The 15,047-nt window shown below is 43.8% G+C and overlaps 1 protein-coding gene across 3 annotated transcripts in view; it reads right to left on the bottom strand.

Annotated features, from left to right (window-relative positions):
* Positions 1–2,424: 2,424 nt before the first annotated feature.
* LOC126563793 (unconventional myosin-Ia) overlaps positions 2,425–15,047 on the bottom strand; it is a 38,967-nt gene continuing 26,344 nt past the window's right edge. For 2 of the 3 annotated variants that reach the window (XM_050220535.1, XM_050220537.1), the window contains 8 exons: positions 12,384–12,685; positions 7,654–7,825; positions 7,221–7,393; positions 6,769–7,131; positions 6,093–6,328; positions 5,851–6,014; positions 2,881–4,292; positions 2,425–2,766 (listed from right to left, as the gene is read on the bottom strand). In XM_050220535.1, coding sequence (XP_050076492.1) covers positions 2,428–2,766; positions 2,881–4,292; positions 5,851–6,014; positions 6,093–6,328; positions 6,769–7,131; positions 7,221–7,393; positions 7,654–7,825; positions 12,384–12,685 — 3,161 coding nt within the window. In that variant the 3' untranslated portion in view covers positions 2,425–2,427. The remainder of the gene's footprint in view (positions 2,767–2,880; positions 4,293–5,850; positions 6,015–6,092; positions 6,329–6,768; positions 7,132–7,220; positions 7,394–7,653; positions 7,826–12,383; positions 12,686–15,047) is intronic. The other variant, XM_050220536.1, reaches the window with a different exon arrangement.

The following is a 15,047-nucleotide window of genomic DNA, read 5'->3' as shown; positions in this document are numbered from 1 at the left end:
ACTGCACTTGTCATCATGATCTAGATGATGAAGATAAGTTTTTTTTGTTTATTTTTTATTTTAAAAATATGTACCCACCGGATGTACCCTTTCCTATGATACCTACCCGTAGAATAGGCTACAGATACATAAACATCCGTTCAGCTGCAAGACATGAACATTATCCAGACATCAACATCCTAAATTGTCCTTCACTTCCAGCCAGCATACTGTTGTAAAACAATTCACCAACTATCGCCATACACCTTTACCTGGTCATCTGTACCCTGGCTATTCAGACATATGCATTCCTGGACCCGTATTGGAATTCCCTGATAAACCGTCGTACAACAGGTACTCCAAGCCACTTCCATCCTGCTTCCTCATATTGTGAAATAGAAATAGTTCATTATATTTAAGGACGAAATTTAGAAATTCATTCACTCTCAGTTCAGCTCATAAGCAACAACGTTACTCTGTCCGAGGAATCCGAATCCAACCCCAAACCCCGTGTTTGTTAACTCGCGCATAATTGGACAGATTGATGTCATTCAGGTTCATTGAATGTTCACGGTCTGGAAGTTCACAACGGAATTCATACATTGATGGTTGTATGTGGCCGAATTCGCAGATATGGATTTCCCTGCTTGGGAAGGTAGTGCCCTAATCCACCCGTTGGTGTTAGAGAGGAGGACTGGCCATATGCATGTCGCAGCTTTGTTGATGGCCTGTTGGATTCTTGAAAATGCTCTTCGACGCACCCACTTTCGGTTTACTAATTATATTTTATTGTACAATTAGATTAAAAATATTGTAAAGATAATTCCATCCAATTCCATTCCTTCTCAAACCTGTGTTGGGGTAAGTGGTGGGACTTATCATAAAGAAAAATCGTATTCAATTCATGACATAAAATGTTTAATTGCTGTATAATTTCTTAATATGTGATATTAACTACTGTTTATTAGTACTGTAGACGGTGGACTGAAACAACTAATTGTAAGTGGGTATATTTTACAAAGATTTGATTGTATTTTACTTCCATCATTGGTGAAAGTTAAACCGTAATTAATTCTACCTTTCGGTATTAGAAAATCTGTTCTGTTCTTAACATTATTACAAAAAATGGCGCTGTCGGTACAATACGGTGTTGATAAGGTTCGTTAACTTTCGTATGTTATATATTACTTAACTACCCATACACGCACACACACAAATGCGCATTCTCGAACACACTTAACCTAGTAAAGTCACTGGTAATTGGATTGGTTTGCGATGTCAAAATGTCAACGGTGGCTGAATGATATACGTGATGTATAATGTTTGCTTTCTTTGTTTGGTGTATCGATAGCAAAGCGCGACACAGGTAGAATATTACGAAACACAACGAAGAATAAAACATAAGTAATTAATTTCACTTGATGCCCTAACTTAGGCCAGCTCAAATAGCTTCAGATTGAAAATATGAAGCCCATTTTACCTTTCACCCAAAAACAAAACGATAAATTGATTAACAGAGCAGAAAAGTCAACAAAGATAAAGGGGCAACATTACAAGTTCAGTTCACACAACTTTGATACTAATTCTTAACCCCAAGTATGACCCCAAGAAACCGTCAAACCGGTAAGACAGTTTAATCTTAAACGGTTATGTTGTCTCTGCTTATTATTGCTGTCCAAAAGTGGACTCCCGTTGGTTTTCATTTTGATTCAGTTTTTTCGTTCTGCCGTTTTACCACTCACCCGCGAATACCTTCCGACACTATCGTACTGGATTAGCTGAGCAAAACTTAAGCAAAGTTAAGTTTTCCGAGCCGAACATGAAACGATACAAGCCCGATTGATTTGTAGCGCGTGTGATAATTCACTTAATCTAACGCAATACTTGCAAAATACGCAAAGTTGGCACTTATGGAAGTCTCGAAGAAAGAAGGAATAGGTTTGCTTAGAGACTAAAGTAATATTAACGCTTCAAGAAGTATAAGATTCATTCCAAGAATTTCACTCAAATGTCCCTATGCTAATTACTTCCTGGAACAGTAAACCTCATTCTCGTTTTAGTACTGTACTAAGTAGTGGAGGCTTTAGTTAAACTTCTAGCACTGCTAGTCCTGTTTTGTTCCGTGAAAGAAAACCACATTTCTTTTGCAATCCCTGCGGAAAAGATACGCGTTAAATAATAACACTATGCTTATCATTAGTACTATAACTACTCAACCTTATTGCTGTGTGCTTAGCAAAGTAAGACTTATCTACGGGCGTACACTAAATAGCAGTAGTAGAGAGTTTGGGTGAAGTCGGGTAATTTGAAATGTCTCCCTGTTGACACAAAAGTCTCAGACATTTAACAAAATGCAGTCGTTTACTCTGTCCGAGTATCGTCTCCGAACATAGCTTTCCGTGAGGTGCGCTGTACATTTGGGGATCAGATCAAGTTTACGGTCGGCGATCATATATTGACCGCAGTGGCCGTTGGTGGTGAAGGTACCGTAGCACCGGAAGGGGCATTGCCAGCTCCGGTCGGTACGGGAGCAATCGTCTTCACTAGCTCCATATATTGGAAGGGCACATGCAGACTAATGCCGTTGTGTTCCACGATGAGATGACCTCGTCGATGAGATGCTCCGGTTACGGTGACAGCTTCACCCTTGCGCAGCTGCTCCCCAAGACCAACTGCAGCCGGATCTTCGGGGAAATTCATTTTCATGATACGTGTCTGTGGGTAGCCGAGCTTTGAATTTCCGGTCACAGTGTACGAACGGGACGGTGGTACTGGTGGTGGCCGTTCCTGTAAAAGCCATCGAAGATAACGCATTAATACAAGCAGTCTCAAGCAGTATGTTTTGCACCACAATGTGGAAATGAGTGAAGTCTTCCATCGCTTCCATGTGCAGAAACTTACCAAATCCAACCCAAAGAGCGTGCAGGTCTGTGCGATAATCTTTGAGTCGCACTTTTCATTCGGATCTGGCGGTGGCGTACCAGCGATTGGTTGCGGTCGTGGTCTCGTAGCCGTGCCCGTATTGTTTGCGTTTGCGTGCGAAACATTGCCGGTTCGAGCACCTGAAGACAAAACCAGTTTGACCATTGCAGTCGTTGTGCTGTTGTTGTTGTGGGAACGCTTGTCAAAGGCGGAACTGTTGTACTTACCGGAGGTTTTATTCACGGACAGCAGCGCCCCACCCATTAGCTGAATGTCGTGTGTACGTCTAATCGTACCGAGCCGTTTGCGCAGATTCCAACCACGCCACGTGGCCTGAATCAATGTCGCACTCTTCATGCGTACCTCCGTTCTCAATCGCTCCAGATGCTGGCGAATGCCTTCACTCAAGAAGATATGTCGCTTACCGGGGGCCCACGATAGTGTGACCGAACCGTCCAGCTCGGGCGGGTTTTCAAGTGCAAAGTCCAGGATCACCTTACAGTCCTCGAGGGCTTTCTCTTCGCAACGGCGAAGCAGTCGGAACGGGGCCAACATGCGGTACCGGGCCGTAAACTGTTTGAAACGCATTCGGTGCGGGAAACCACCCGCCATCAGGTTGACTGTTTCGAGTACCTGCAGTGCACGTATCTGTCGGACGACTGCGCCCCGATCAAACATTCCACCTTTCTCAGCGGTATTGCTGCGAATGCAACGAACAAAATGTGGCCGTGCGTGCACCAACGTCCGCAACAGATTATCCAGCCGTGTGTGAAAGTCTTGCGTGAGGGTAGAAACGGGTTCATCTCCATTTAGCAGATCCGTATGAGAGGTGGGCGCTATTCGGAAGCTGAGTCCTCGCGGTCCATTCTCCTGTGCGTACAACGCTTTCAGCTCCGTGCCGAACAGATGAGTTGCGAAGCCAAAGTTGCACGTGTGCTTGTAGAACACGGATACCAGATCGTCCGGCACCACGTCCCGGTTCGTGTCGAGAAAGTCCGTGGTGTCGTATTCGACGCGGCCGGCAAAATGCCGAATCGCAAACAGTCGTGGATCGTACGGTTCGAGGGCACGCTGCTCGAGCCGTGCCGAGTTGCGGTGCTGTACCTTGATCTTCGCGACATAGCTTTCCGCCGTGCCACGCACCGAACACTCGGCATCGAGCATACTCAGCAGTCCGGTACGCAGGGATGAGATGAGATCGATGCAGGGAACGTTGTCCACGTAGTCTACCTCGGTGTCGCAGATGATGCCTTCCTCGCGGCATGATTCCACGGAACTTTTGAAGATGTGTGTGTTGTAGAAGTGTTGCATGGTCTCCGCGCAAAGGTTGATGCAAAGATGTTCCAGCTGGGCTGGTCGGGGCTCCTCGAAACCGAACATGTCCAAAATTCCTGTGTAATTATAGGTAAAATAGAAAGGAGATGTAGTATTCATGGATAGACATTTACATTTCATCTCTTACAGTTTCGAACAGTTTGTTCCATGAATTGTCTTGTAGTGATTATTTTTATTTAATCATTAATTTAACTCTCTTTCTATCAAAATGTGTTTTTATTTATTATTAAGTATGACGGCAAGTCGCTGTATTGTCATTTAATTGTTTACATTAATTATTTTTCAATCGATTCTCTCATGACAAACATATTCCTGTATTTTCTAGGTTGTGAAGAGGCTCTACCCAATACATTTGAAAGGCTGTATGAAATAATTCCTTCAACTTTAAAACAATTCTCCTCCAATATGCAAGTACATTTATCACTCAAATTTAAGGAAATGTACAAAGAATGTTAAACAGATTAGCAGTACGTATACATATGATATTTATTTAAGCATCGTAAAAGTTGCAAGTTCTACAAAAAACAATGTTTTTATTGCCCTGTAGCATATCAACTGAATGTCTCAGTAAAATATAAATTATCTTGCATACATTTTAAGATTGAGAACCAATCCACCTATTTACCAAATATCCTGCATTTAGTCAAGAATGTAAAAATAGTATTCTAAGCTATCCCGAGCAAGCACCAAGGCGACAGTAAACAATACAAAACAGACAGGAAACACGATCGTCAATTTATAAACATATCCATGGAACAATTTTTCACTACAAATACAGCTTATCGGTGACCTACATTTTTCGAACAACCTCAGTTTTGTTTCTTTGCAAATCGAAAACTAAGAAGTTTTTGAGCATGCCGAAAAAACCTATTTTCATCAAGAACCTTACGTTCTTGATGCAACACCGGATGCGATATGAAAACAATAACGATTTACCCCAAACTACTTAACTACAAAACTGAAACTGTCATCAGTTTAACTAATTGTTATTTTATCCTGAATAAAAGGAATTACAAATTTGGCATAAAATTATGGTACAAATAGTAGGTACGAAATAGTTTTGGGACCGCCTAAATCTAACGGACCACCAAGACTAGATTTACTGTATCTAAAATCCATTAATCTTCTCATTTCAAGAGCTTCGTGAGTAATGCCCGCCTGCCCCGCCGATGCTGACCGAAAATCTACGTCCGAGTGATCACATTACAACCCGGAAAATGTTCATAATGGTGTGCTTGTACTGTAATAATTTTAAAAATTATTCATTTTCACATCCAATTCCTCATGAATCAACGGAAAAAATATGGCTGCATCCAATGCAGCCAAATCCAATTGTCAATCTGGCTACGTTTGGGAAATTTGGGCTGCGACCTGAGCTCTTTCAATTCAAACAGAGTCTAGCTAGAGGGCGCTAGCACATCTGATGATATTTTTAGATGCGCATCTTCGTTCATTCTTGATGAACTACGATGAACCAAGTGCAAATTGCGAATGAACTCTTTTTCGGTACTGTTTCTTTCGGTTTTCTGTTGTAGGTTTTTTCGTACATTTATTTTATACTCTGTCGATTGCAGTAATATATTGTAAATATAATAAAACATTTATATTACTCACCAATAAATCCATCTGTTGCATGTCGGACTGCATTGTTCAACGCAGCCATAGACTTTGAACCAGCGTTTCCGCCAATCGTGGACGCATGCTGGCTTGCTACCTCTGCCTGATTGTGCACCGATTCATTGCTGTCGGAGCTAAGTGTGCCGAGTGTTGAACCGAGTCTGTAAGAATTAGAATTTTAAACGTTAAAATGATTATTCTATTCGTCTATAAATCGTTGTTTAAACCCTATTACGTACCGTTTCAAACTGTTTGCTCTACGAACAATCGTCGCTACTGTCCTACAGTACAGTGCCTTGGCCAAACAATCCCGTGTCATGTTGGACATGTTGGCATCGCAGACCGATTTGATAAGTTGACCGCGTGCGTTGTGCGTACGTGTCGTTAGACCTCGAAATAGCTGAGCCGATGGCACACCCAGCAAATTGGCAACGGCGTTCAGTTCTGTCTCACCCACAACTTCCACTTCGAGACCCTGCATGACACAAAGTTAGACGAAAATAACAGAAAACACTTTTTTATTTTCAGCAAACTAATTTGAGGCTTGTTTGTTGTTAACATGTTTTAAGGGGAATGAGTTAATTGGGAGAAAAAGAAACGAATTCAGCGCTTTTTCTCTCTTCTCTCCGCTCAGACGCTTAATTTAATCTGATCATAATCGCACCGGAGTGCGGTCAGCCGTAAATTACCCATAAATGTGCATTCATCATAGACGAAGAGAGAGAGGAGGGGGGCGCAACAATCAGCGATAAACATGAACTTTATTCGATAAAAGACTGGACTCATCTAGAATTGAACTCGCTTGCTCTCGTGCAGTGCACGAGCACGCTTGCTTCAGTCCAAAGTTCAGCATTCTGTTTCTAGAGTTCATTTTCTTACCGATTTACTTTGTTTCGCGTGAATTACACAACTAACCTGTCCGTCGATGAACTGCACATTCCCTAGAAGTAGAACTGCTGCAAGGACGCGTACAACATCTAGGAAAGGTATGCCGAGAATACCAAGGCAGGCTTTCCATGCTTGAAAACGTGCCGCATCCTCCTGCTCGTCCTGCCTGATATCGCCGTGCTGAAGGTATCGTAAATTCGCCGGTGAGTATCCTTCCAAGTTGAGCCGCGCACACTCATCGGCGTTCAATCCTGCCAGCATTTGGTAGAAGATGTGGTAATTTTTCTCGTTTGGCAACGGTCGAATGACACGCGTCTGGTCGAGAAAGTAGCAATGGATTTTGGTGCGATAGAGAGCTCCATCTGTCACCTGAACCTCAATGAATTGTCCCTGAAGAAATTGAAGTAAAAACAAGTGGAATTAAACGTTATTAAATTCATTTTTTAGACAATCAAACAAACAGGTAAAATAAAACTTACAATTCTACTCGATTCTGAGTTGGTGGTAGTTTTGGCAGATCCAAGCGAGCGCAGCACAGTGAAGGCTGCGGCCAGATGCTTGAACGCGTCGGTTTCTGGTCCACCGCCTGCCACTGCGAACAGTTGTCTTAGCAGTAGCATCGAACAGTGCGTCTTTCCCGAACCGGAAGTACCTTTGCGGGGTAAGATAGTTGATAGAAGATTAAGCTTCGAATGGATGATGTGTATTAGGGCCTCTTAGCGAGTGCTAATGAGCCTCGGGAGCTTTTGACATGTTGATGCGAGAGAAAGTCACACCATATGTGCTACCGCGGTGTTGTCTTTGTGTGTGTGTGCGTATGTTGGACATTTTATCAACAGGAAATTGAAATGGAATTTTGATTTTAACCCAAAGCCCTGGAGCTGTGGGGGTCGGGCTCCGTCGTCGACTTACCTGAAAGAATAATCGCCTGCGGGTAACCCGTTTCCGCCTGCTGTCGAACGGCTTCTTGGACAATTTTTCTTAACTGAGGGGCAAGAGGGACGGAGCGGGTTGAAGACAGTGTCAGTGGGTTGCCGACATCGTGGTAAGGATTGACAGACAGCAGTATTGGGCCGACGTTGGTCTAGAAAAAGTAAGTCGCAAATAGGGATAACGTTAAAAGAGACAAAAAAAATCACTTTTGTTAGCATACAAGGCATATTAATTACTAGCGTTATTAGCCCAAATAACAGCGCACAATACACAATTTTATACGAGTTTTGTAATACCCTTCGGTTAAGACAAAACTTCTCATAAAGTTTTCCTCTCAGCGTGGACACAGATTGTTTGGCGTCCTCTTGGCGTTTGGCGTTGAGTCGTGTTCGGTGTACGACCATTTTATTTGCACGTGCAAATTTGTGCCGCCTGGTTTTTACTTAACTTTTAGTCTCTAAGCCTATATACACCTCTTTCCTGTTCACACACACCCACCTTCACAGTAGCTGATGCCACAAGAAAAGTCAGCCTAGCTTATCGAGGTGCGGGTTTTAGTTTCTGTCTCTTTATAAAGCAGCCCGTGAAGTGAGCGGAATGTTATGCAAGTTTTGTACTTGCGATCAGCAGAGCACGAGGTCTAGCTGTCGTACTGGTTTATGGTTCATTATTTGTGTGCCCTTTTTTTGCTGCTATTGCAGCACGGAGAGCTCAGTCATACATAATTTGACGTCCAAGAAAACTGCACGTGTCCTTTTTTGCTACGCTTTTTGTGCTACTTGTTTATTATTTGTGCACTTGGTGCAGACTTTGAATCTACGCTACGTACGCTAGAACAGATTCCTGATATTGCTGATATTGATAGCAGTTAGAAATGTAATCTCAGCAATACGGCCTGGCCGTCCCTTATGAATAAAAAAAAAAAAAAAAAAAGAAATGTAATCTCGTTGCACCTCAGATTACATTTTCCTTTACATTTGTATAATAAAACCAAAGAAATAGCAATTTGACATATACCAAACAGATAGGTTTGATAGGTCTGTACGGTTTTGAAACATCCAAGAAGTTCGGCCAATCATCAAATACCGAAAACCCTTCATGAATGAGGATTAATCGATACTGATGGAAGGCGCACACGTCACGGATGCCGTTGTACGAAGATCGATTGTGATTTATGTACAGCAGCCTCTCCGATCCGAGTAGAAAGTTGAATGCTGAGGGCGACGTCTTGCGACGCTCAAGTAGGTCGACGACCAATCGAGGTGATTACCACGGTTATCGGAACCCCTTTGGTGGATTCCTTCTCCGTGACGGAATCGGACGCCGCCGCATCCTAAGAATGTCCCCCGAGCCCCGAGAGAAGAAAGGTGATTTCAAGCGATTGGAAAAATGCAACGTGTGTCGACTGAGAATAAAATATCCACCGATTCGAGTCCGATCCCTCCACAATATAAAAACACCACACAGCCGTGCGTACTGGCTGGCTCCATATTCTCCATATTCACGGAGGTCGGCAGACATTAGCGTTGGACGCTTTGCAAGCTAATCGTGCGGTTAATCGAATCGAATGAACGCGAATCTACAGCAGCAAAGAACAGTAAAAGCAGCATCAGCAGAAGAAAGAAGAAAAACAAAAACAGCACGAAGCACCCAGAAAATCGATTTCTGCACAGTCAGATCTCGCGTATGCGCGCATCTGTGTTCCGGAGCGAAACGCGCAAAACCACTTAAACGATGATTCCCACCTTCGTATGATTATTTTTAATCTTCATTTCATAGGCCCATCCTTGCCCGTCCGCCAACTGTCAGCCGTACCCCGCTAATGATCCGTAAGCGGTGCCCTGTTCGTTGCGTTTAATTGGAATGAACCACCAGAACTTCTTCTTCCTCCGTTGCTTAACTCTTGCGCGATTCTTGTGAACCGTGATCCGATATGTACAACGTTTGGCTGGTGTGTGGATACGACCAACTCAAAATGGCCGGCTGGCCAGCAAGTTTCCATTCAGTTGGACTTCGTTGTACGAAAGCTTATGCTTCGGACGCAGATGTGTGTGTGTGTGTGTGTGTGTTTGTGTGTGAGCAATGAGAAGTTGTTTCCTGCAGCACCGTTAGAAGAGCCGTACCTTTCTTCTGCCATCGAAGAACCGACACAGACACTCCACTACTCCTACTCGTGGAGGACACAGACAAAAACAAAAATGCAAACTGCGAAGTGCACAAGCCAAACAACATGCATAGCTTAGCGAGTTTTTATGATTACTTATGTACGGTTCGGATTTACCCAACCGGATAGCCACCGAGCGGAAGAAGAAGGCCACCGTACAGGGAAGCCTTCGTGCGGCTACCTTTTAGCAAATGAAATGAACGTAAAAATGGAATGCAAGAAACAAAAAAACAAAACCAACAAACCGAGAAGATACCTTGGCGAGTGAGCAAAACACGAACACTAAGCGACGCAAACGCGGGACCACCCCACACCAGCACAAGTGACCGGTTCCGCGGGGCAGCGGAAATGCCGCGGATCGTTGGAATAGCTTCTCGCGTGGCGTTGGGTGTTGATTGTTTTATTTTCATGTTTTTATTTTATTTTTTTTTTGTTTGTCCGGTGCGCTTTCGTTAGCTTCCTCTTCGCGAATCTATGTAATGAGGTGGATTGAAAAATTTATGGAATTATTTCATTCATCCCAACCCCTATCTAACCCCTAATTGGTGTAGCATTAAGATTTTAACAAGAATTTAATAGATCCATATTCACAGGGAAACGATTAGCATTGAATACTTTCACGAATAATCTGTTTGTGGAGTTTAATTTAAAGAGTTGGACATGTGGTGGTATTTGAAGCACGTGGCTGAGGTTCGTTTTTTTGTCAAATAGATTTTCTATTTCACCCTAAACAATCACTGCAAACGACTCATTTGCCTTCCTACTCGAACCCCTTCACACTTTACTTTCGAATGTCCCCAATACGATCGGTTGTTTGATTCGCTTTTCATTTTCATTCGGCGCCGCCAGATCAAAGCATCGTCCACGCGATGCGATGTGGAAAAGACTCACTTTCTTTTACACACTGCACTGTGCTAGTCAGCACAATGGATGATTGCAATTTCTTCTCGCTTCACCGTCACGGGTAGCACACACCCATATGAGTAGCAACACGGTCCCGAAATTGATCGAACCATCAATCAAACGGGCTAGACCGGTGCGGTGGCGGCATTGTTATTGTCCAACTTTCCGAAAGGCCCAATCATGATCGCTGATCGCTGATCGCTATTTTTGTGGAGACGGGTGGTTTGCAAGCGCAAATTGCCGTGAACCAGTTTGGCGGAAGTTATGGTGATTTTTGTTTTTCTCCGTAAGATTTTCTTTCGCTTCCCGGCGATGGTCTCCGCACATGTACCATACGCTTGATGGTTGAATTTCTCCGAGGCGCCTTTTCTATGTCTCGTTGGTGGTTTCCGTGAGAAACGAAAAATGCACACCAGTTTCCAGCTAAACGATCATCACAATCAAGGAAAAATGTCCGAAAGCGGAATACATCATGAGCGAAGGGAAAATCGCCAAACGCTAGCCACGAAATAGATGGAGAGCCTTGGCGGGAGGAAAATCGAGACCTAGATTCAGCTGAACCCGAGCCACTGCTGACCGTCAGTAAAACCGTTCATTAAAGCTAATTCTTTAATCAAGACCTGCCCCGCCAATTCACGCGAAGGTGGATGCACAAACAAACGGTGCGACGACGAATGTAAAAAAAGTGAATTTTTGAAGCTCAAATTACAACTCTGCTTTTCTCCATTCCTTTCGGCACGTCGTTTCGTCTCGGAGTAAACTCGGCTTTGGACGAAGAATTTCGCCACATTGAGCGTTTTTTTTTTTTTTTTTTTTTGAAGGAAAAGCCAATTTTCTCTTCATACACGTGTACCCAAACGGCAACAGGTAGCACTAACCGTCAAGACGCAAATTGCTGACCCTGACATGTATTCGCGATTGTTGTTTAATGTTTGATTGTTTAATTATTTGGCTTCTGCTACAGTCTACGTATCGTAAAATGGGGGAAACAGTGAAAGGAAAATGGAAAACAAAAGTTACTCCAAACGCAGCACAGCCCGTGCCTGTGAGCGATGCAGTGCCAGCGGCTCTAAAAAGCAGGTCAGTAAGTGTTTTGGTGGAGCTTGTTTGAAGTGTTTTTTTTCGCTATTTGAATTTCTGTGGGTCATAAACCCATTATCCGGATGAACGAATGTTCTGTTTGGGCGTTTGAAGCATGTTTTAATTACCGATAAACCACAGAGCGAACGGGGCGAAAGTGGTCCAGGGAGGGTGGATTTATTTTTAATGCCATTTTCTATGTCGAACCGAGTGGGTAGTATAACGTTTGCTGCCAAACTGCAGCTCCGAGTGGGTGTAGTAGATGTGGTTTCTTGGCATATTTCTAACTCTTATTGCCCATATATTGCAACCCAGACAAGCAGCTTGGTACTTTATTGATTCTACTCACAAATCTGATTCCACCAGTTACCATAAAAGCTGTGACACATTTAGCCAAACACTATCTCTCGAAGGACAGGTAGATTCCACCATTCGATTGACCATAATTATTTAAACAATAAAACTATCGTTTCTATACACTCATGAGCCACTGCACCGTTCCCATTCCTCTGCATGATAGATAGAAAGACACCCAAAAGTGATGTTCCCTAAAGATACTTACGAAATATTTCCCATCATTGAAGCGGTTGTGCAACGTACGCATGACGGCATCCTCGGTAAGCGGACCAGGCAGATGTATCAGATCATCCATCTCGTTAGTACCGGTGCCTTCCTGCCGATCTCGAAAGTGAGCTGTGGTGGACCCGGTACCAGCAAGCAGTGTTCCAGATCCACCACCGCTAGGAGAGACGATTGTGCCAAGTCCACCACTGCCGGTATGTCCACCCATGTTGTACTGGATTGAGTTGCCGCCGAAGCCCATCGCCGTACGTCTCGGAAGCGTTCCACCGCATGGTATCGTATCTGATAATAGTCAGAGAAAAATATTAGTGATCGGTCAAACAGATGTACAAACTCGCGCACAAAACGCATCTAATTACAATGTTTGCTTAAAACACGTAGTTTACAACCAAATTCCATCAACTAATTGCTGTCCTACTGCGGCAAAATAATTACGAGGGCTGACAATAAAGTAAGGTCTCCAACGCTGCAACTTCGCCGGATCACGCGCCAGGCGAAATCTGGCAACACCGCCGTGTTCCTTGGTTCCCCCACTACCACTTTGATGCTGGGTGAGGCTTCCCCGAACGCCCAGTCTTGGCTGAGCAGCCGTCAACGATGGAGGTACCCCTCGCGTCAGCGTCCAAGTGCGAATTGCGTTCTGTAATACGTTTTTTGAGTGCGAAAAAGGTGATACCTATTGAAATCTATCGACAGCTAGTTGAAGTTTGCGGGGAAAAGTGTATGGACATAAAAAAAACGTGCGTAAGTGGAGCCGCGAGTTCAATTCCGGGCGCACTAATGTTCACGACGAGGAGAGAAGCGGCCGACCGTCGGTCTCGGATGCGATTGTTCAAGCAGTGGAGGCAGAAATGCTCAAAAACCGCCGTGCTACAATTAGGGACTTGGAAGAGAAGCTTGGAGGAGTGTGTAGCAGCGAAACAATCGGTCATATCCTTGTGAACAACTTGCAGCATCACAAAGTTTCTGCCCGATGGGTGCCGAAACAGCTGACCGAAAACCTATAGTCCCTCCTTCCCTGTAGACCTCCCTATAGTCCCGACGTGGCCCCAAGTCACCACATGTTCCCCGCCCTGAAAAAACATCTCGGAGGGAAGAAGTTTGAAAGTGACACGGAGGTTCCGAGGTTCCGCGCTGGCTGCACGAGGCGGACGGAGAGTAGTATTCTGCCGGCATAGACAAGTTCATCGTGCGGATGCGCAAGGTGTTGGAAAAAATGGCGATTATGTAGAAAAGTAGCCAAGACCTTGGCCTTCCCAACGGTGTATCGCTTTTTGTAAATAAATGTCATTTTCTATGAAAAAAAAAATTGGAGACCTTACTTTATTGTCAGCCCTCGTATTACACATTCAATGCTTGAGAAAGAGTTCCAGATTCGTACGATATACTCTCCGGGAGTAAATTTATTTTTTCAATACTAGTTCTGTAACTTTTCACCTGAAGGACTTAACGGAGTTCAAATAATGCGGGTCTATTTTTCACTTTAATAGCTTGCGCATACACTTATCCTCACGGGACGTGATAGTCTAGTAGATAGAGCGAGAGAAGATCAACCAGTGCCATGATAACGGCTTCAACTTTCGCCTCCACTAAGCATGTGCTCACAGCTGGAAGGCTCATCAATTCACCAAATATTCAAATGAGCTATCAACGGAATTGTTAGCAGCGACGATTAAGGTTACACAGCGACAGGTTTCCGTGTTGGTATGGAGATTACTCATCCTTATTTTCTCCAACACATTTTCATAATATCACTGAACCGATTGTACAGTGAAATCGATCGATGAGAGATGAAATCGCTATGACGTTACAATCAGTAAAAGCCTTGTTTACTGACTGGAAAGTTTAAAATGGTGATATAGTTTATGGAAAATCTCTCTTCCTTGTCATCTTCCTTAACTCGGTTTGATTTTTGCCTTGACTGCTGTGCAATTTTTGCCTAAAAACATATCTTCTACTTGATGTTTACCGAAGATTCCTTTAATTTTCCTCCTTAGGAGCAAGCGAAAATAATACAGTTCTTGTTTTACTTTTGTTTGTCGCTATGCTTGTTTTAATGTTTACCCTTCGCGGTACGTTCTGATTTATGCTTTGCCAATAAAACAAATTATATGGTCAATCATATAAACAACATGTTCACCCGCCATGTAATGGAGCAGGCGCGGCATTCCTTATTATTATTAATACCGATCACCTTCAGAGCGTGCAGAAAACCGAAAAACCCCTTGCATTCTTTCTCCGTCTTGCTGCGACGTGAATGAAAGTAAAATGAACTATAATCATGGCCATTTTGATGAGGCTGTGGGGCAACGACTAGGGATGCCCGGTACGCGAAGGAACGAAGCCCATCCGCGCCCCACGGTATCGGACATTATGCAACGCAGGATCGCCGTCACATCAGTCACTGCCATCGTTTTACTACGCCGGCGCTCGTGAAGAAACGGAACGGAGACCGTGCGATTTGCACGGACACGAAACAAATTATTATGCCGCTCAGGTTGGACGGCTGATGGATGATCGCGTACGCGAGTGGCAAACGAAATCACGGCCGCAGAATGAAACATCCGAAGAATAATGTGTTCAGGGTCATATCCGAGATTCGAACATGAAGACTTTCTGTTCTATGGCTGGGCGGACATGTTGT

The sequence above is a fragment of the Anopheles maculipalpis genome, chromosome 3RL (genome assembly GCF_943734695.1).
Source record: "Anopheles maculipalpis chromosome 3RL, idAnoMacuDA_375_x, whole genome shotgun sequence".
Lineage (NCBI taxonomy): Eukaryota > Metazoa > Arthropoda > Insecta > Diptera > Culicidae > Anopheles > Anopheles maculipalpis.
This window is presented reverse-complemented; position numbering and strand designations above follow the sequence as displayed.